The following is a 23,532-nucleotide window of genomic DNA, read 5'->3' as shown; positions in this document are numbered from 1 at the left end:
CCACACAAGTGCCCAGCAACCACCATCTCCAACAAGAGAGAATCTAACCCATCTCCCTATGACATCCAATGGTGTTACCATTGCTGAATCCCACTTGACTTCAATCATTTTTTGCACATGCACTCCACTGCTTGGAGGCAAAAAAAGCAAATAAGTTTGGGTCCTACCATTACAATACTTTAAAAAGTAGTTTAAAAAAAACAAAATCCTTCACCCATAGTGTGACCTCTCACAATAACAAAGGTAGGATCTTTCAACACTGGGACATAAAACATGTCCTTTAAAGCATGCAATGGAAGCCTAGTAGTCAGTGTTTATGTGCGGTTCTCTAGTGACCTGAAGTTATGTACATGTTATACAATTGCTTCTACACTATTTGTAGTGAAACTTCAAGAGCTGCCACTGACATAGCAGATCATGTTTCAAGCAAGTTTCTGTTGTCTTAGCAACATCCTGTCACATATCCCTTTTGAATGATGCCTCCTAGTCTTGTCCCCTTCCTTCTGAAGGCATGTCTGCACTGAGGGGAATTTGATTTTCTGTTTTAATAGTTTATACCATTACTGGAAATGTATTGAGATTTAATGCAAATTAATTCTATAGGATTGAGATATAACAGTGATATTTTGGGATTCTGCCATCAGCATTCTCTCTTTTCCTACAAGCATTTGGCTAACATAATATTTACCTTTGTGCTGAATCACTGCCATCCCATTTCATTTGAACATGTATTTTTGTTTGTTGAAAAATATACCTGGGGAGCAGAGGTTTAAATTTGTTTACTGTTCAATTTGTTGCAGAGTCAGACAATAATATTTTGTCTGTCTAATCTGTACAATAATCAATTTATTCTAATAATAAGACCAGGAACTGTCTGATGTTCCTGAAAAACTGTTTAGTACATTAGTGAGTTTGCCAATGTTTACAGTATTTAATAGACAAGTTTTCACAAACAGAAATTCTCAATTTATATTTTATGCAAATCTCCATTTTCTGATAAATTCAAGCTAAAATAAGATCCAAAACTGTTTCAAACCAAAGGGTAAAACTATTTTCAACGAAAATAATGAGTGATTTGCCATGACTGACTTTGACAGCTGCCAATCAGAAGAAGGAGCCCAATAATTCTAAACATCTTCCAACTGAGTTTAAAATCACTTGGTGGGGGGGGGGGGGGGGCGGTGAAACAATTGCTGATATTTACCTGAAATAAAGCTTCAAAAGTTCAGTCTCTAATTTGTTTTAAAGTCTCTTTTGGGAAAAACAAAGAAATTCATATCTTCACAGGGTGATGGGACACACCTTCCTTTATCAACATATGCTAACATGCACAGGAAAATTAAGAAAACTCCACATGTTCAGGTTGCACAGATCAGACTGTAAATTCTCCGTCAGTTCTGGGTACAGATACCCAGTCAAAGTCCAGGCTTATGAGACAGTAAAAACTCAAAAGAACGCACTAAAGGACAATTCAATGGTGATTCCACAGTTAAATTTAATCATGTTGCAAAATATGTATTTTAATTTAAAACTTTGTTAGCCATTATAAATTTTAGTAACCCAAATAAATGTCAATTTAAGAGACTTTTATTGTGCCCTTTTGAATAGCTTGTTAGGTTCTCAAGTGGTTATAACACCTGGTAATTTCTCTCTTGCAGTTATTTAGCGAATGATCATGTTTTTGATTCAGGTCTGATTTGCTGCTATTTCACTTTGAACAAATCAGGGAAATATGATAGCATAATGTTACTTGTCAATATAAATGTTAACATACCAAACTTTGCATGAAAACTGTGATCGAAGAAAGGGCAATATTCAGAGGGACTGCACACTACATACAAGACTTCCAATGTATTACCAGCAGTTCTCCCATTACAGTGCTCATGTTATTTTGCAGTTCATTTGAGCCATTCTTGTAAATTATCTCTGCATCCTCTCTAATGCCTTCACATTCTTCCTAAAATGGTGTCCTAAAATGGTGTCCAAAATTGGACAATACTGCAGCTGGAGCTGAACCAGTGTTCCATAGGCGTTTGCCATAACTACCTTGCTTTCGTACTCTTATGCTTCTATTCATGATGCCTAGGATCACGAATGCCTTATTAACCACTTTCACAAACTGCCCTCCATCTTTCAATGATTTGTGCACATTTATCCCAACCTCTTTTAAAATTATATCCTTTATTTTATGTTGCCTCTCATTATTCTTACCAAAATGTTTCACCTCCAGCAGATCTGCATTAAGTATTATCTGCCACATGGTGCCCATTTCACAAGCCTGTTAATGATTGTTCAAAGATATTCAAATCTGCATCCTTTACACTTAAGGGTGCAAAGATGATGGGCTTATACTAGGGCAATGACTCAGGTGAGAGTGTGTAATGGTTTCACTGTGGACAAGTGTGATTTAGTAAATCAGTAGCTGTAGAAATGCTGTGATGCCAAAGGCTATAAAGCACAGTGGTAAAACTGGAGGGAAAGCTTTTTTGAGGGACAGACAAAAGTGAGGTAGGGAGGGAGGAAGAGAAACATGGGTAGGAGGTTGACTTAAAGAAATGATGAGAGATCACCTCAACTGTGATAGTTACGATTGGAGTAGCAAGGGCCATGTGAGCCAACAAGGTCGAGTTGGCCTTGAACATGGGTAGCAGCGTTTATATGAGGGAAGAGATTTACAGAGAGGAAAAGATGGCAGAAAGCTCAGGCGTGAGAGAGCAAAAGTTGACCATTTTAACACTCCACACTGCTCTCTTGCCCACATGTCTGTCCTTGGCTTGCTGCATTGTTCCAGTGAAGCTCAACGCAGACTGGAGAAATAGCACCTCATCTTCCGACTAGGCACTTTACAGCCTTGCGGACTGAATATTGAGTTCAACAATTTTAGACCTTGAACTCTCTCCTCCATCCCCACCCCCTTCCCGTTTCTTCCCCCTCCTTTTTGTTTTTATCCAATAATTTATACAGATTTTTCTTTTCCCACCTATTTCCACTATTTTTAAATGTATTTCCACCCATTGTTTATTTCTACCTTTTAGTATTCCCCCACCCCCCACTAGAGCTATCTGTACCTTATCTGAAACAAAAACAGAATTACCTGGAAAAACTCAGCAGGTCTGGCAGCATCGGCGGAGAAGAAAAGAGTTGATGTTTCAAGTCCTCATGACCCTTCGACAGATAAGGTACCTTATCTGTCCTGTCTTCTACTCTTAATTAGCACATTCCTTTAGATATCACCATCTTCAACACTTTTGTTCTTTTGTCTGTGACAGCTTTTGATTATCTCCACCTATCACTGGCTGCTTGTCCCAACAACCCACCCCCCCCCCCCCGCTTCCCCCTTAAACCAGCTTATATTTCACCCCTTTCCTATTTTTACTTAGTTCTGTTGAAGGGTCATGGCCGATACTGCCAGACCTGCTGAGCTTTTCCAGGTATTTCTGTTTTTGTTTAAGAGTTGAGATAGAGGTTGAAATCATCAAGAAAGAAAAATCACTGGTGCAGAGGCAGAGACACAGGAAAAGCAGAGAACATTTCTCAGTGAGAAACATGATGAAAAGTACTGGTGGAGCAATGCTTCTCAAATTTTTTCCAGGTGTGACCCTTTTTAATGCCTCAGACTTTGAGACACCCTTGAAGGGTGCTTTATCTCCTGAGCAGGGGAGTGGGGGGAGGGGTTCAGCATGGTGGGGATTGTTTAAACTGCAGGAGTTTTTAAAAAAAAACACACCTACCTTTTCATAGGCTTTTGTAGCAGCAATCAGGTCTCAAAAGAGTTGTCCTGTTAGGCCACATCCACAATTAGAAAAAAAAACAAGAAGATTTTAAAGGAGCCTTCCAGCTGTCGGCACTCATGTGAGCTCCACGGCAGCCAATGCTGCCTCAGAGCTCAAAGCCCCTAAATCTTGTCTCGTAACCCGACCCACAGTTTGGGAAGCTCCGTGATGGATGCTTGGGAAAAGCTACTGTATAATCCTGTGCCATTTTGAAAGGGTACAGACAGACACATTTTGGGGAAAAACAAGAAAGCAGAGAAAGAGATGGAATTAAAAGGATGCTTCCATGCTGAATCACAAGCATTTCTTTCTCACACAGACATTCAGAATAACAGCTCCATCCACTCATGGACCAGGTTTGACAGATACACAGTGTATTATACAAATGGTCAAAGGATAAAGTATAGCATTGTAAGTCCCACCAGAGGGTGCTGCGTAAAGGAAACCTGACACTGCAAAGAAGCAATGAATGTGCAATTTCTACAGAATGAAGCAAATGTAAAACTCTGTACAATTACAGCCAATGTTTACCAAATCTATTATTCTTACTATATTTGAGTCACACCTGTATACAAAATTAGGGTAGCCTGGGTTTCACTGCAAATTTCATCAGCATTTACATAGCTAATGTGCCATTTCCAGTGGAATAAATTAAATTCTAGGAGAAAAATAGACATTCAAATAATGGGATAGTTTTGCCAGAAATATTCTTCTTCTGTTTAAAAATGTTAATTATATTCCTGACATGGAGACTCTCATGTAGAACTCTCTCACCAATAAGCTGCTCCAGAAATGCCAAATGTGGAAATGGTTTCAACTGATACAAGTAACAAAGATGGAAAAGCAGACCAAATGCCACCAACTTTGAAAATTGTGCTACAAGATGAGAAGTCTGGTTGTCTTTAGATCTGCTTGAAGCGCTGAATGCCCCAACTTTCCCTACCCCTTCCTGCTCAGCTAGCTATTTGCAATCAAGTCATTCTGGCGTGTATAACTGACATCATGGAGGAAGGTCAGCTTGGGGAAAAAAAATAGAAGAAACTCATACCAGCAATGTGATTGATGCTTAAATGAAAAACATCCAGTTAAGACGTTTTCTTCAATGATTTTAAAATAAAAGTTAGATCCTTGAAACAAGATACCCCTGTGCTTTGGACTTCCATCCTAAAAGTCTTACACTTTGGCACACATCTCCCATTTCCTCTACTCCATGCCTGCCTCTTTAATCACATCTCAATTACCTCCCTCAATCCCTCTCCAAAATCGCTTTTTTGATAAAACATTTGGGGACATTTCCCTAAGGTTGAAAGCATTATACAACAGCAACATTTTTCTTAAAAAAATGCCATTTCCCATACAACACTTAGTCTCCTCATTAAAACCTATTAGCTTACACTTGTGTATGCTAGATCCAATCATCCCGATGCCCTCCTGGCCAGCCTACCATCTTCCATGAGTTTTAACTTATCCAAAATTCTACTGCCCATACCGTAACTCAAGTCTATAACCAATCACTGCTGTGCTCACTGGCATACATTGGCAACAGTAACACATTGATTTACATTTTGGTTTTCAAATCTCTCCATGGTCTTACCCCTCCCCAACCATGTAACCTCCTCCAGTCTGACAATTATCTGATATCCTCTTGCTCTTCCAATTCAGTTTTTTTTTTGCAATTTCCCAATTTTAATCACTCCAGCGACAGCAGCCAAGCCTTCAGCTGCCTAGGCCCCAAGCTCTGGAATGTACTAATATCTCCTTATGTGATTCAGTGTCAACTATTGTTTGATAACACGCCAGTGAAGCGCCTTGGACAGTACAATTAAAGTTCCTTCTAAATGCAAGTTGTCGTGGGTGTTGTAGTGATTATAGCACTGGACTACCAATTCAGAGGTTGAAGGTTCTAATCCCACCATATTGGAATATTGGAATATTGGAAAATTAAAAATTAACTGTGGCAATTTGTGGGCCAGTATCATATTGAATGGCCATGAGAGCTGGCATAAAAATCCAACTTGTTCACTAATGTCTTTCAGGAAGAGAATTTGCCACTCCTAACTAGTCTGAACATGTGACTCCAGTCCCGCTATATGTGGTTGACTCAATGCAAATAGGGATGGATGGGCAAGGAATAGTCTTGCCAACAATGCCCACATCCTGAAAATAAATAATTTTCATGATGTACCTGCTCACCTATTTTCCTTTCATCCTTAGATACAGTTTGATTTTCTATTTTAAAACAGTCTATTATCTGAATCTACAGTGTAACTATTAACTGTCAAAGCCAAATAGCAAAGACATTTTACTTGCAGACAAAAATTGAAAATTACTAAGTTCCTGTAACAAAAACAAATTTTCTGCATTATTTTTATTCTTCCATGAGATGCAAATGTCACTGGCAAAGCCAGTTTGCTGCTTATCTCTAATTGTCCTTGATGTGATGGTGGTGACCCACCTTCTTGAATCAGTCCACTTGGTGTAGGTACACCCAGAGTGCTGTGAGGAAGTTTCAGGCTTTTGACCCAGTGGCAGTGTTAGTGAAGGAGCAACAATATAGTCCCAAGCATAATGGTGTGTGGCTTGGAGGGAAATTTGCCGATGGTGTTCCCATGCGTCTGCTGCACTTGTCCTTCTAGATGGTAGCAATCACAGGAGGCTTGGCAAGTTGCTGCAGTGCATCTTGTTACATCTTTATATGACTTTAAATAATGTTAAAAGGTTGAAGATTCAAAAGTCTCACAATTCAGCTCTGTGTCAATAAGAACCATTTGTCCTAGCTGGTTTTCCTCATTTATGCTGCTGCCAGCATTCAGAACTATGTCAGATAATTACTTTATGCTTGCCTCAGTTCCAAGAACATGAGTTTTCAGACAGGCAAGTAAATAAAATTCATTCTCCCACTGCAAAGTTTCAACAGCAAATGGGCTACCAAGTGGGCCAGGAGTCTTGCTAGTGACACATCAATTCAAGAGATAGAAATTATCTAATTGACCATTGAGCGGAATCATTTGGATCTTAAAATAAGCCTCTTTGAGATAAAAAGTGGCATCAAAGAACAAAGTGTAGGCAGACACAATGCTTTCAGCTTCTCAGATCTCTACTTTGGACTGCATATTCCATGCTGGATGGCCTAAAGATGCTCAATGGAACCACTGTCCATATAACTTTTAAAAACAAGCTTGGCAGTTCTTTTCAGTACCTTTGACTAAGACTTAGATTCATGTTTTAAAATCATACTGAATACAGTAAATCAAGTGCTGTACTGTTAATTTCATGCTTCTGTACAATTATTTTACTTGAAAATAAGTCGGACTATTAATTTTAGCCTGAATGTAATGGTCTGAAAAGGTGATATTTACCCCTTTCAGGAATGGACAGGGTCTCAGTTGTGCAATAGCATGATAAAATTGGTCACATGGCACACTACTGCATTCATAGTATGCAATAAGGTGAAAATCTCATTCAGTAGATGAATCTGCCTACTTACAAAAACTGCCATTTTGCTGTTAATGCGGGTTGAAAGTGCAGGGGCAAACAAATTATTAGCGACTCATTCATTCAGAAATTCATCTTCACAATGGAAAAGCTGCTCTTTTAATCTAATTCTTCAACGCTTTTCCCTTTATGCTTTCTTCACTTTTGCTTTAGAATGCAGCAGTCCATAGACAACCACATGCCATGGTGTGGAACTAACAGTTTTAGTTCAGAGGCACAATGTATTCCATATTTTGAATAGTCGGGCTTTTGACTTTCTTTCCTATTTAAACATAGCACACCATGTACAAAATGTTTCCTCACTTTGGTCCCAAGACAACACCAAGGTACAATCTCCAACACCTCTGACTTACTAGCCTTAGCTATAATGCTGTAGGAGGTGTAGAGTGAAGGCCAGATATTTGTACAGTAGTGCATTAATCGCAAAAGGTTAGTATGCAGGTATAGCATAAATTAGGAAAGCTAATAGAATATTATCATTTATTGCAAGGGGAATCGAATACAAAGTAGAGGGGATAAGCTTCAGTTATACAAGGCATTGGTGGGGCCACATCTGCAGTACTGTGCACAGTTTTGGTCTCCTTATTTGAAGAAGGATGTAAGTGCATTGGAAGCAGCTCAGAGAAGGTTTACTAAATTAATAACTGGAAAGGGAGGGTTGTTTTAAGAGGAAGGGTGGGACAGACTAGGTTTGTATCCACTGGAGTTTAGAAGAGTAAGAGGCAACATGATTGAAATATACAAGATCCTGAGGAGTCTTGACAGGGCGGATGTGGATAAAATGTCTCCGCGGGAGAATTTAGAAGTGGGGTCACTATTTAAAAATAAAGGGTTGCCCATTTAAGACAGGTGAGAAGAAATTCTCTGAAGGCATTGAGTCTTTGTAACTCTCTTCCTCAAAAGGTGACGGAAGCAGTCTTTGAATTATTTTAAGGCGGAGCTAGATTCTTGATAAACAAGGGGATTAAAGGTTATTGGGGGTAGATGGTAATGTGAACCTGTGGTTAAAATCAGGTCAACCATGATCTTATTGAATGGCAGAGCAGGCTCGAGGGGCCAAGTGGCCTATTCCTAATTCGTATGTTCATAATGCCAGATGCTGCTGCATTCAACTATAGCCAACTGGAGTGTTACAGGTTACCTGTCTTCTCGGCCAAAGGAGCTACAAGCCTCAGATGAAGAAACGATAGAGGAGAAATTGAAGAATTCATGCCTTCAATAATGAAGAAATTCTCATTCTCAAACAACAATGCCAGAGGAATCCAACCTTTGACACATTACATCTATTCAAATTGAAACTGCCATACTGCAACAAATGAAATATAAACAGCAGTCCAGGTGGAAAAAAAAGTAGGAAAAGCGTGAAAGTCGATGGCAAATAACACATTTCTCCAAATTGTTTGAATATCATTTCCAATAACACCACAACACTGAAAATTAATTCAGAAGCAAACACTAGGTGTCATTTTTACTTTCACATTTACAGGATTTGGATAGGCTAGACAGATTATACAATAATGGGAAAGGTGAAGCAGTATATGCAGGTATCTCTATTTTATCAATGAAATAAAAAATAGTAAACTCTGATCATCTGAAAAACAGTAAATAGTGTATGATTATGGAGCAATTTTTTTATAATATTCCAATTAACAATAGATTAAATGGAGTTATAGACAATTTGACTGCATAATTAGTAGGGAGAGCACAACAGCAAAAACACATGGTATAACTCTACTAAATGTAGTGGTTCCATGTCTGTCGTTTTAAGAACCTTGCCTGATTGCACCATTCCAAATTTGATAATAGCAGAGCCCTGCACATCATAACTAAGTGCACACATGGAGCTCTGCTCAGCAAACAGTAAAAGTTGTATCTGAATAAAACCACAGTTAGTTATCTTTTTAAAAATTGTCAAAAAACTAAGATTGCTTGGGCCCCATTTAAACTTTGAAGTTCAAAAAGTTGGCTTTGCATCAGTTCCAGCAGTGCCATCTGGAGTTCTCATACTCCATGCAATGGATCAACCAGCACCTCTTTAAAACAATAACAGTTGCAATTTTCCAACAGTAAAGCTACTTCAAAGCAGCACCAAACCTACAACAAGACAAATTTAATCAACCTTGCCCTTCCCCGATGTGGCTTTTCTTGTCGTCGAATCAAAATCAACAGAACAACTAGACAATATTAATAGCAGTATTAACATTGTAACTGGTCTTCACTTAAAACATTACTTTATTGAGATTATGGTACTAAATCAATTCTTACTGTCATTGATGTACACAAATGTGCATGCTCCAAGCAATAAAGTCTGTACAAGTATTTTGCTAATTCACAACGCAATTGTCTTGTCAATGAAATACATTAATTAGTCTAATAGACAAAGCATCACTGATTTACTCTACTCACTCAGCACTCAAAAGCTTCAGCTTTATCTTATAGCCGTCCTGAAATAAGATCAGCTTTAGCGATCATACGCTGGTGAACCTATTTTGCAGAATCCTGCCATTACCTCTCCCCATCACAATGTTACCACAAAATCCAAAGAAGCCAGAAGGGTTTTTTTTTGGACAAAGGGTTTTAGAACCAGCAAGTTTGTCACAAGCAGCCAATGATGCAGAAATGACATAACTTGAATTAAATACTTAGCCAAGTATTTGTAAACAAAATTTGATAAAGGACACAGAGAACAAACATGGGAATGGGATCAGAATGATAGGTTCCACTTAAGGAGCTGCATTTTACAGCACGGTCTCATGGGTCTCTTCGGAGCTGTAATTTCTATTATTTCATGAAAATCAAACTATTCAATAAGTGTAACTCACTACTGCTTATTTGGCACTGTTTCCCCTAATTATGTGTGTAGCTTAAACCCCAGATCACCTTCCAGCGCTTCACTGTGCTTGTATGTAATATTTTTTGCCATTGCTATCTACAAGGCCTCAATGCAACTCCATCCAGTTTTTGTTCAGATGTCACAACCCAATAGTAACCAGAATATTAAACACAAAATAAAAACTTCACAGAACTCAAAAGAGAGATTGAAAGACAATGAAGATGGCAGTTTTGTACATCATAGAGCCAGAATGCAAAGTTACTTTTCATTAGAATAAATCAAATTCAAACCTTGTCAGCAGGTTTGTCTAATGCGATATGCCACATTACCTTTCTGAACTTTCCAAAACCTAGCAAAATGAAAATGAGCTACACTGATAAACAGCAAGGACTGATGCAGTCTGAAAGTTTGTATTGAAAGCCACTTATCCTGTGAACGCCAGCCACCTACATCATTAATGTTATGGGCAACTCAATAAAGATGATCCAGTCAATATTAAGCCTCAGTAAGGAAGTGGAAGAACAAATTATGGTGTCATAAAATGAAACAGCACAGAAGGAAGCTATTTGCCCATCATGCCAGTGTTGTACGGATGTAGAGCTGTCCATTTAATTACATTCTCCTGCTCTTTCTCCATAGCTCTATTTTATTTTCCTTCAAGTAGTTATCAAATTCTTTTTTGAATGTTACTACTGAATCTGCTTCCACAACCCTTTTCAGTGTATTTCAGATTATAATAACCCACTGGATTAAAAGACAAATTGTCACGTCATTTCTGATTCTTCAGCGAATCACTTTAAATCTGCATCCACTGGTTACTGATCCTACTGCTACTGAAAACAGTATCTGCTCAACTCTATCAAAGTGGTTCATGATTTTGAACGCCCCCCTATCAAATCTCTGCTTAACCTTTAAGCTCGAAGAACAACCCCAACTTCTCTCCACACAAGACCCTCATCCCTGGTGCCAATCTAAGAAAGTTTGCAGAAAAGATTTACCAGGCCTTGACATCCTTCCTTTGTCTTTAACAAATTTGTGTTAACTTTCATTTATTAGCTCATACTTTCCTAAATGCCAATTAATTTTGTCCCAGATTATTGCCTCAAAGTTTTTGCACCACCAACATTAGCTTGACCAGTTTATTAAATATAGGCGCGATGTTTGCAATCCTCCAGTCCTCTGTCAGCACCCACATATCTAAGGCAGATTGGAAGATTTTAGCCAGAGCCTCTAATTTCCATTCTTTCTTCTCTCAGTAACCTAGGTTGCACCTCATCCAGACTGGGTGACTTTTCTACTTTGAGGGCTGGCAACCTTAAGTACCTCGTCTATAATTTTTTTAAAAAAAACTTTGTCCAATATGCTACTGCCTCCTCTTTTACTGTTACATTGACATCAGCCTCATCACTAGTGAAGACAGGTGCAAAATACTCATTCAGTACCTCATGCATGCCTTCTGCCTCCTCAAGATGATGATCATGGTCCCTAATCAGCTCCATCCTCTCTTTGACTTAAACACAATTCATATACAATAACAACTTCAACCTACTAAAAATAAGATTTCAAATATAACTGATTGCAAGTAAAATTTGGAAAAAAATATATTTGATAAAAGTAAAATTTGGAAAAAGAGTATATTTGATAAAAGAATTTAGGATTCCCTTTTATATTAGCCAATAATCTATTCTCAGTCTCTTTTTGGCTGGCACTCTTATTCCCATTTTTAGATCTCTGTAGTTTCTGCATTCAGATTAGTTCTCCACTGGATACAACTGTGATAAGCCTCCTTCTGTAATCTTGTTTTAACCCCTGCATCTTTAATCACGTAGGGATCTTTAACTTTGGATGCCCTACCTTTCCCCCTCACAGACGTGTCTACTCAACCCAAACCACCTTCTATTTGGAATCTCTTGGTCAACGTACACTTGTCAAAGCAAAGACATTTACAAACAAGCCCAACATTCTGCTAGAAATAAAGTTTTAAACTTAACTAGTTACACAGAACTCCTGAAAAGCAACCACACTAAATCACAGAGGTTAATCTTTTTTCTGTACCTAGACATAAAAGCACCCAGAATCTAAAAACTCCCCATTCAGAAGGGCTTACCTACAAGGACAAGGTACAGACATAGTGCAAACATTGCAGCTTTCAAATTGTTTCTCTAGTGTTTCCCTACAGGATGACAGCAATTTCCTGTGTGCATGGAAATTGAACATTTCCTCAACAAATGAGGAAGTCAATTCAAATCTACCTAAATTATGCTACACGTTTGTTAAACTCCAGAAAGCTGGTTGGAGAATAATAATGGAGGCAATCTTTATCCAGTCTTACATTTATTTACCGAATGAAGCATTACAAACAGACACATCCTAATTCAATCACACCAGTTTCAATTAAGAGCTTCTTTATATGTGCTCAAGTGAAACCTCAATTAATATTATTCACCTGCATAGAATTAAACACAATTGATATACAATAACAACTTTAACCTGCTAAAAGTAAGATTTAAAAAAAACTGGCTGCAAGTAAAATTTGGAAAAAATATTATTGGAAAGGAGGCAAAGTTGGTGTTTTTTGAACTTGTATTCAAAACACGTTCTGCATTAACAGCTCCAAAGTAATATTTATTCACTTAGGTCTTAATGGCCTTTCCAATGCTTAGTTGAGGTTACATAATTCTACTGATGGGTTTGTGTTGTTTCTCATTTTATATATTGCCCCTCCCTTTTTCTGATTGTATTAATACATCAGCATGGTCATTTATTTTTCATTTATGAAGAACAGGAAACGTTATCTTCATTTCCTCTACAATTTTGTTTGTTTCAGGTTTCCAGCATCTGCACTACAGTAAAACCTTTATTACCCAGCACGCATAGGAAATGGTGGCACCAGTTAATCAAAAATGTGGGTTAGCAGAGTTCCATTTACCAATGGAATACATCGCAATAATTGTAGCATGAACTAATATGCAAGTACTTAAGAAGTAAAGGATAGTATTCTTTTTCCCTTCTAATTTTCAACAGTACATTAAAACAAAGTATAAATCAATATTCAGGTACAGGCCCTGGATAATTTTTTAATTACTTCCAGTTGGTAAAGTGACAATTCGTATTAGGGTTAGTACAGAATTCTGGTTGGCAGAACACTGGAGAACAAAGTTTACTGTATTTTGTTTATAAAAGACAAAAATTCCCAAATAAATAGATATGTGGGGTTCCGCTTTTTCAACAAAAAAAAAATTAATGGTCCCTAAGAAACTTTGGGCATTAAAAAAATCATAAAAACACACAAAAGTACTGAAGTTCAATTTTAAAAATGCTCTTTGCAGTTGGGAATCAAACTCTCTCCTGCGTGTTACTGGAATGAGAAAGAACGACAAGATGGAATCTTCAGGAAAGTCAGAGGCATTTTGAACAAGCTTACTCCAGAAAAGTTTGACAAGCTATGCCTTGAGCTCCTCAATGTGGGTGTAGACTCTAAACTGATCCTAAAAGTGATCATTTTACTCTTATTGTTAGAAATTTTAAACAGTAAATACCCGATATATTCTGAGGCCTACAAAAATATTTCTGCTCAGTCACAGAATAATCTGGCAACACCCAGTGCTTTTAAGAAGGGTCTTCAGTCGTAAGGAAACTAAATTGTCCTTTCTCCATCTCAATTCTCATACCTTTACATTAATACATGATTTAAAATATTTTTGCAGCATAGAAAAATCAACCAGCAAACTGCAAGTCACTCTGGAATTTTTTTTATACATCAGTTAAAATCATTAACACAACTTCAGCAATATTTAGTTATAAAATAGACACAAAACATAGGAAAATCCAAAGACAACCACCCTGTGGATTTGTTCTAGCAAATAGTGTGCACAATTTTTTCATTACTCATCCTATTACTACAGGAGCCATGGCAACATTGTGATCCAAGAATCAGTTCAACTGCATCACTGGCTCACTTTGAGAACTTGGTTTTGGATGCCAAGCAGTTGGTATAGTGATAGAAAATTTTAAAGTCACCATTCACTTTTGGATTATAGTAATTTAAAAAGTAAAGCTAAGAAGTCTAATGTGAGGCAGAAACATCTGTTTCTCGTCTACCCCCTCGCTCCAAAAGGTATCTTTGTGATCTTGTGCAAAATATGAGCTTCTCCTGTTTTAAACTATCAGACTCCAGATGATTTTGCACTGCCTATTTTAAATGTTGCTATTTTATGAGTAACCTTCATGTACTGTTCTCTCTTTGGTTGGAACTTGTCAGACTGAGTTCCAATTATAATTAGAGTGCAATCATGAGAACTGGCTCCCCATGTTTACTTTGGCAACTTAAGTTCAACCATAAATTGGTCATTATGGGTCTAGAATGCTGTCAGTTACAGGTATGCCAGGTTACTTACACTAAGGAGTGCAGTCAAGAGAGGGAGAACTGTTGCCTGTTCTGCTGCACACCTATAATGTAAAGGCACCTTCAACAAGCTGTTCCACTGGAAATCTTTTAGATCAACATCCACAACATGACAATTCAGTAGCAATCGGTCTTGTTTTGCACCATTCCAACACTGAATTTTGCCAAATCAAGCTCCTGATCAGCATCCACAAGTGGTAAGGACAGCATAGAATATTGATGAAGGAACTCACTGACAGCTCTCATCACTGATAAACATGAGCAATGTCCACCTGGGTGTATAATGAGTACTTCTCTACATTCTGCTTTTAATTCTTTCACTGGATGTAGGTGTCACTGGCTAGGCGAGCATTTATTGTCCATCCCCAATTGCCCTCGAGGTGGTGGTGAACTGCCTTCTTGAACTGCTGCAGTCCATGTGGTGTAGCACATCTACAGTGCTGTTAAGGAGAGTGTTCCAGAATGTTTTTCTTTTAAGGTCTGAATGCTAGGGTAAAGGCAAGTAAAATGAAGGTATACACTTTCACTGTAATGTGGGCCTTCCCTTCAGTGCCAACATAGTTAGCATATTTGCAAGTTCCCGATAGAGCGCAACCATTTCAGTGTCGTGAACATGCTGAGATAACAATAACAAGTAGATCATCTCTCAGCGTGCCCATTCCACAGTATTATGAGATTTGTTTACACTTGATCTGTACTGTCCTATTCCAGTTTAATTAATGTTTTTTTTTTGCTTATGCCAAGGGAAGCAGTGGTATAGTGGTATTTTCACCAGACTAGTATTCCAGAGATCCAGGGTATTGCTCTGGGGACCCAGGTTCGAATCCCACCAGTAATAGGACGTGTCCCATCTGGACTGGGAGACTTTTCTATTCTGAGGACTGCCAGCGTTTTAAGAGCCACCTTTTTATCTATTTTTATCAATGATTAACTGTTTCCTCAGATTCCTTTTCCCTGGCCCCACCTTACCAAATGTAAGAGTTCCCGTATTTCATGCTGTCAAACATTGAGACTATTGGTCCTCCTCCTTCTCTGCACCGACGAGAGTAATAAGATCAATCTCCCACACATGCAACCCTTAATCCATCACTCTGCACTCTTTACTATCTTTCTCCCTGGCCTCTCCAAACTCAGCTTTCTCACCATGCCCAGCTCCTGCTCTCATTTCCTTCCCCATCCCACTGAACTCCTGGCTTCCCTGTCTGGCCCTCAACTAGCCATCATTGTGTAAATGACTCTTTACTCAAGTGTTGTTCATCCCTTTCAAAATGGCCATTGACCTGGTCTCCATCTGCAACCCACCTCTCCAATTACTGCCCCGTCTCCATTCTATGGGGTTTCGGAATGTGTTCTTCAGTTTTGTATCTATCAGTCACACAGTTTCCTGCTGCAATCCTTTCAGTCTAGCTCCCACCCTGTTCACTGCATCAATTAATTGAGCAAGATCAGGAATAGTGTCCTACATGTCTCTGATTTATCCCTCCCTGTTTTTGCCCCCCATGTCTGCATACAGTTGATCACACCAACCTTCTCCTTCACCTCTTCTCCATTGTCCAACTCAGTGGGAATTGACCTGTCTAAATAGTCAGCTCACTACCAGCTGAAGAGCTTCTCTGCCTGCTCCCACAATAACACTGCCAGGAGCCCCTAAGGATTTATCAAGGAACCAGAGCCCTGTCTCTTCACTTATTCCCTGGTCATTAGATATCTTCCCTATGCACGCTGATGACTCTCACCTGCACTTCTCCACATTTCCCTGCACCAATGAAACACATTTCTCATGAATGAATATTAAAAAAAATGAACTCTACAACATTAGCCTAACTTTACTTGACTGCGAAAACAGTCACAGGAGTTTGAGTAACTCAGGGATTGAACTAGTCGATATCAAAATGTTTTTGTTTGGTACTATTTCTCATCAGTCACTTAGCTCTTTTTTGGGAGAGGGTGAGGGAAAACTGTGCCTGCCAATATTGTAAACAGGTTGGTCAATGAGTCCTTGCTTCTGACAGGCTTATTTAGTATGCCTTTTTTATGTATGCATTTTTACATTTTACAGGCAAAATAAAACTCGACAACAATGCACACTATGGCATTGAACATAATCCATCTCCATCTATTTAAAAATGATGTAAGATATTAAATAACTACAACCTTCTGCCAACAAAGGTGCATTGTTGCTTTCAAAAGTAGGGTTTACATATCCTGAAGCAGACTTGCAGATCTAGTTGTACTGCTGAGACACTTGCGTTTGCCAGTGAAGTATTGTATCCAGTTATGTGGCAACATATGGTAAACAGCTAGGCACCAACACAGAACAGTTCTGGTTTTCAGCAATCAGTACTCTGAAATTTCATGGTTCACAAATTCATTTTTAGTATTGGGATCATGGTGAATGTAGCCACATCTACAAGACTTGCAGATTATACTTAAATATTGAGACAATCTTATCGCTGGACAGTCTCCACAATACTCAAATTACGCTACAATCTTTTTACCCGACACAATGATGGATTTCTTTGGAATGGGAAATGTGGCAGCAATTGGCCTCAGGGCCTTGATTAAAAGGCAAGGATTTTCCTTCCTAAATCATACTGAGCAACACCTCCGGAAGTTTGCATACGTGTGGGGTGAGGCCACCTGTGATTGAACAGCCAACAACAATCTCTACCTTTATACATGAAAAAAGCCATATGGGCAAAGGACAGATGGTTCCCCAGCAAGAGAGGGCAGGAGGAAAATGGAAATACAGTCCCAATGATCCACTGCACCCCTCCATCTATCAATGACAAGCAATTCACTGCTCAGTGTACTATTTCAATCTTTCTAGATTTGTCACAATGGCAATCGTGAACACAGTGATCAGTTAAACCAGGACTTGAAAGGGAGATGTTCTAGAATTTTATATGTTCATCAGAATTGTTTAAATTAAAACACACTCATCAGGCCAGTAGGAGCTTTCCTGGACATCTGGTAAGGTCAAAGGTTATTTTCAAAATTTGATACTGCAAACTACAATATGCAATTCAGTTCATTAGAGTTGAATACATCTATGTTGCTGGGTGGCAGTATTTGGACAATCCAAATGGTTAGCTTTGTATGGATTTTATAAGGATCACAAGGCTCACATCTGTTTGCAATAAAAAGTTAATCATCAGCTTTTTAAAAACACACTGGTCTAGAATTTGTTGGCTAAATAACAGAGATTAATGCACATGCCATTATTAGTGTACAAATAATCCAGCAATGAGCTGCAAATCACCACAAATTGCTGGAATGTTTGTGCACCTCTGCCTTTAGCCTCACCTAAACGAGAACTCACCATCAGCCATCCAGTGAGTTTCATGAAATTGCTACACTTGTTCTGGCTCAGGCACATGTCCAGGACGGAAGACTGATGTATTCCCAAGGATTTTTGTATGGCAAGGTAGCCGGAGCCAGGAGACCAACAGGATGCCCAAAGCTCCATTTCAAGAATGCTTGTGATCATGACATGAAGGCTCTAAACATTGATTTTAATGCCTTGGAGACACTACACTATGATAGAGGGAAATGCTAACATTACCTGTGGGCTGCTATGTGCCATCATGACAATCAGTGGCTACAGCAGCTTGACAACAGGCACTAACACCAGAAACAACCATTCACAATGACACCTGACAACCACTTCATATGCAGTACTTGTGGCAGAACTGACCTCTCAGACTGATCCTTTCAGCCATCAGCAAAAGCGCACCATACCTACCCTCAAATGATTTGCTGCATGTCCTTCATCTTACGTCGACAGACGAATGCAGACAATTATACTGTTAAAACATTAACCATGCCACTGAAAGTTAGGGCGGGAACTTAATGTAGGACCCTCTAATGACAAGGTTCATGCTCCTGCAATACCAATCTCCAGCCCAGAAAGAGAACAATAAAAACTGTGGAATCTCATTCCTGCAGATAATAAATTGATTAGTAGTTTTTCATATTCTTTTTAATTACTATTCTTCTGTTTCATTTCATGCTTTCTTAATCCAATCTTCCTTTGCCTCAATTTTATCAGTTTTTATTTGTTCATGGGGTGAGCATCACTGGCATGACCAGCATTTATTTCCCACCACTAACTGCCCTCAAGAAGGAGGCAGTGAGTCACCTTCTGAAATTGCTGCAGTCCATGTGGTGTAGGTACACCCACTGTGCTATTAGGAAGGGAGTTTCAGGATTTTGACCTAGCGACAGTGAAGGAACGGTGATATATTTCCAAGTTAGGATGGTGAGTGGCTTGGAGGGGAACTTGCAGGTGGTGGTATCTGCTGCCCTTATCATTCTAGGTGGTGGGGGTCACGGGTTTGGAACATGCTGTTGAAGGAGGTTTGGCAGGTTGCTGCAGTACATCTTGCAAATAGTACACACTGCTACAAGGTGGTGGATGGAGTGTGTGTTTATGGTGGTGGATTGAATGTCAGTCAAGAGGTCTGCTTTGCCCCAAATGGTGTCGAGCTTTTTCCATTGCTGTTGGAGCTGTACTCATCCATGCAACTGACGAGTATTCCATCACACTCCTGATTTGTGCCCTGTAGATGGTGGACATGCTTTTGGGGGTGAGGGGAGTCAGGAAGGGAGATACCTGCTACAGAATTCCCCATCTCGGACTTGATGGATGGTGGGGGATTGAGCAATGGTAATCGGATGTCAAGGGAAGACTGTTAGATTCTCTTATGTTGTGAGAGAGTCATTGCCTGGACTTGCATTGCACAAGTGTGATTGGCTACTTTTCAGGCCCACCCCCAAATGTACTTGAAGAAAGAAAACCCATGCTGGCTTGCTTAAGAAAGCATTTCTGCATTATTGATGGTCAGAGCTTGCACATGTACCCTTCAATATTGTTCATCCCCATGCTTACTAGAGCACTGTTTCTGTCAAAAAAATCAGGATAAGTGAAGCTTAATACAAGTAGAACTAGTATTCGATTAGCCTGGAGTATGTGTCCTCAAAAACCTAGTGCCTTCGACATATCTAGGTGTGATTTTAAGGCTATTTTATGACCTCAGGGTTCAGATGACAATTATAAACCATTCAAGCTTCACTTTCAGTACATGATGCAATCTAACCCCTTGCCACAACAATTAATACCATATCAGAGAGGCCCACTTCTTCAAAGCAAATTGTTTTGCAGATGATTACAGCTTGAACACATGTTTACTGAACATTTTGACACTGTACAACATTCAAAATCCTTCCAAATTCTCACTTACATAGATAGCCACCTAAATATATATTTTAAAACTCTGAAGGACAAAATTTTCATACAAGTGACGCAACCAGACAATGCATGATTTTGTTTTGTTTCCTGATTGAGGAAATTGAGAAAACATGATCTTCAATCATTTTTTAAAAGACCAAATTACACAAATGACCTGCAAAATAGAAAACTGCTACACTATTTGAAAAGAGTCATGTACACAACACAAGTATGGGAGTAGGCCATTCAGCCCCATGAGAATGGTTCCAGGGATGAGACACTTCAGTTATGAGGAAAGACTGGAGAAGTCGGGACTGTTTTCCTTGGAGAGGAAAAGACTAAAAGGAGACTTGATAGAAGTTTTCAAAATCATGAAGGGTCTGGACAGAATAGATAGGGAGAAACTATACCTACTCATAAATGAATCAAGAACCAGAGGGCAGAGTTTTAAAGGCTTTGCAAAAGAAGCAAATGCGAAGTGAGAAATTTTTTTTTTTCCACACAGCGAGTAGTTAGGGTTTGGAATGCACTGCCTGGAAATGTGGTGGAGGCAGGTTCAATGGAGGCATTCAAGAGGGCATTGGATGATTATTTAAATAAAAACAATGTGCAGGGTTACGGGGAAAAGGCAGGAGATTGGCACCAAGTTAAAATGCTCAGAGCCAGTGCAAATGCGATGGGCCGAATGGTCTCCTTCTACACTGTAAGAACAAGACTCTATTTACCTGCCTGACTAGGTTCACTCCAAATACAGTGCAATTCAGATGTGGAAGGACAATATCTATAATTGTACACATAATATCCGTTGTTCAAGTGAATGAAATATGAAACTTTTCACTAGCCCATCAGCTGACTGAAACTCTATTGACTCCAAAATGAATGCCAATCTGAATTAAGGACATAAGAAATAGGCCCCTCAAGCCTGCCATTCAATAAGGTCATGGCTGATCTGTCCCAGGCCTCAACTCCTCTTTCGTGCCAGGTCCTCATAGCCTTCAACTCCCTGATATTTCAAAAATCTATCCACCTCTCTTTAAATAATTTCAGTGATCTAGCCTCCACAACTCTCTGGGGTAGAGAATTCCAGACATTCACTACCCTCAGAAAAGAAATTTCTTCACATCAGAGTTTTAAATGAATGTCCCCTTATTCTGTAAATATGTACCCTAGTTCAAGCTTCCCCCACTAGTGGAAACATCTTCTCAATATCTATCCTGTCAGAATCTTGTACGTTTCAATAAGATCACCCCTCATTCTTCTAAACTCTAATGAATAAAGGCCTAACCTGTTTAGATGTTCTTGATAAGTCAACATCTTCATCTCAGGAATCAGCCTAGTGAATCCCTTTTAAACTGCCTCCAATGCCAGTATATCCTTTCTTAAATACAGGGACCAAAACTGTACACAGTACTCCAGGTGCGGCCTCACCAACACCTGTACGGTTGTAACAAGACTTTCCTATTTTTAAACTCCAACCCCCTAGCAATACAGGCCAAAATTCCAATTGCCTTCTTAACTACTTACTGCACCTGCATGCTAACATTTTGTTTCATGCACAAGAACACCCAGATCCCTCTGTGCTGCATTTTTTTGGAATCTCTCTCCATTTAAATAACAGTCTGCCTTTTGATTTTTACTACCAAAGTGCATGACTTCACACTTTCCTACATTAAACTCTACCTGCCAAGTTTTTGCTCACTCAACCCGTCTATATCTCCTTGCAGATTCCTTATGTCCTCATCACAACGTGCCCTCCCACCTATTTTTGTATCTTCAGCAAATTTGGATACATTACACTCTGCCCCCTCCTCCAAGTCATTAACATAGATAGCAAATAATTGAGGCCCTCGGACTGATCCTTGTGGCACTCCACTAGTTACATCTTTCCAACCGGAAAAAAATCCATTAATCCTCACTCTGTCTTCTGTGTGTTAACCAATCCTCAATCCATGCTAATACATTACCCCCAATACCATGAGCTCTTATCTTGTGCGATAACCTTATATGTGGCAACTTATCGAATGCCTTCTGGAAACCCAAATATCTACTGGTTCCTCTTTCTCAACTCTGCTTGTTATATCCTCAAAGAACTCTAGAAAATTTGTCAAACACGATTTCCCTTTCACAAAACCAAGTTGACTCTGTTTGATTGCACTAAGCTTTTCTAAATGTCCTGCTATTTCTTCCTTAATAATGGGCTCCAGCATTTTCTCAACGATAGATGCTAGGCTGACTGGCCTATAATTTCCTGTTTTTTGTCTCCCTCCCTTCTTGAACAGGGGCGTCACATTAGCGGTTTTCCAAACCGCTGGGGCCCTCCCGGAAGAGAGTGAGTTCTGGAATATTTCGACCAATTCCTCCACTACCTCTGCAGCCACTTCCTTTAAAACCCCTGGATGCAGGCCATCAGGTCCTGGCGACTTGTCTGCCTTTAGTCTCGCTTGTCCCTTGTAATAGGGACTGTCACACGATCTTTCCTCCCATTAGCTCCTTGCTTATCTGATATCTCTGGAACGTTTATAGTGTCCTCCATCATGAAGACCGATGCAAAATATTGGTTTAAGTTATCTGCCATTTCCCTGTTCCCCGTTATCAATTCTCCAGTCGCATGCTCCAAGGGTCTTACGCTTACTTTAGCTACCCTCTTTCTTTTTATATATCTGTAGAGGTTCTTGCTGTTTGGTTTTATATTTCTTGCCAATTTACTTTCATAATCAATTTTCTAACTCTTTATTAGCTTTTTAGTCATCCACTGCTGGTTCCTAAAAATTCCCAATCCTCTGGCCTACTAGTTTTTGCCACTGTGCATGCCTTAGTTTTTGACTAGATACTCTCCTTGTTAACCACGGGTGGTTCATCCTTGTCATCGAGTCTTTCTTTTTGACCAGGATAAATTTTTTAGAGCGTTATGAAATATCTGTTTAAATGTCTGCCATTGCACATCCACCACCCTTCCCCTTAAGTGTATTTTCCCAGCCCGCTTTAGATTATTATTTCTTCACACCTCCATAATTGCCCTCATTTAAGTTGAATACACTGGTTTGAGATCAGAGCTGCTTGCCCTCAAACTAAATTTGAAATTCTACCAAGTTGTGATCGCTACCCCCAAAGGATCCTTAACTATGAGATCTCTTATTAATCCTCCCTCATTACACATTACTAGATCTAAAATAGCCCGTTCCTGAGTAGGTTCTACAACATATTGCTCTAAGAAACATTCCCTGATGCAGTCCACAAATTCGTCTTTCATGTTACCCTTGCCAATCTGATTTGTCCTGTCAATTTGCAGATTAAAATCATCCATGACAATTGTAGCGCCCTTCTTACACACCTCCATTATTTCCCAATTTATACTTTGTCCTACAGTGAGGCAACTCTTCGGGGTCCTATAGATGACTCCCACCCGTGACTTCTTCCCCTTGCTATTCCTTATTTCCACCCAAACTGATTCCACATCACAATCTATTGCACCTATGTCACTATTCACCACCGCACTGATACCTTCCTTTATTAACAAAGCTATCCCACCTCCTTTTCCTTTTTGCCTATTTTTCCAGGACATCAAATACCCTTGAATATTGAGTTCCCAGTCTTGGTCACCCTGCAACCACATCTCTGTAATAGCTATCAAGTCATGTCCATTTATTTCTATTTGTGCCATCAACTCATCTATCTTGATGCAAATGCAACGTGCATTCAGGTAAAGGGCCTTAGGCTTTGTCTTTTTACTATTATTCATTCTGGTTCTAATTTCTGCCCCTTCCTGTCGCACTTTGATTATCGTTCAGCTCTTCAC

At 39.3% G+C, this 23,532-nt stretch overlaps 1 protein-coding gene across 2 annotated transcripts in view; it reads right to left on the bottom strand.

Moving 5' to 3' along the window:
* kcmf1 (potassium channel modulatory factor 1) overlaps positions 1-23,532 on the bottom strand; it is a 141,380-nt gene that overhangs the window by 110,533 nt on the left and 7,315 nt on the right. Inside the window, exon 2 of one of the 2 annotated variants that reach the window (XM_041186113.1) lies at positions 689-754. The exons of the other annotated variant lie outside the window; for it this stretch is intronic. Coding sequence (XP_041042047.1) covers positions 689-710 — 22 coding nt within the window. The 5' untranslated portion in view covers positions 711-754. The remainder of the gene's footprint in view (positions 1-688; positions 755-23,532) is intronic. 2 annotated transcript variants of the gene reach the window in all.

This window comes from Carcharodon carcharias, chromosome 4, assembly GCF_017639515.1.
Source record: "Carcharodon carcharias isolate sCarCar2 chromosome 4, sCarCar2.pri, whole genome shotgun sequence".
NCBI lineage: Eukaryota > Metazoa > Chordata > Chondrichthyes > Lamniformes > Lamnidae > Carcharodon > Carcharodon carcharias.
The sequence above is the reverse complement of the archived record's forward strand: the minus strand, read 5'-3'. Positions and strand labels throughout refer to the sequence as shown.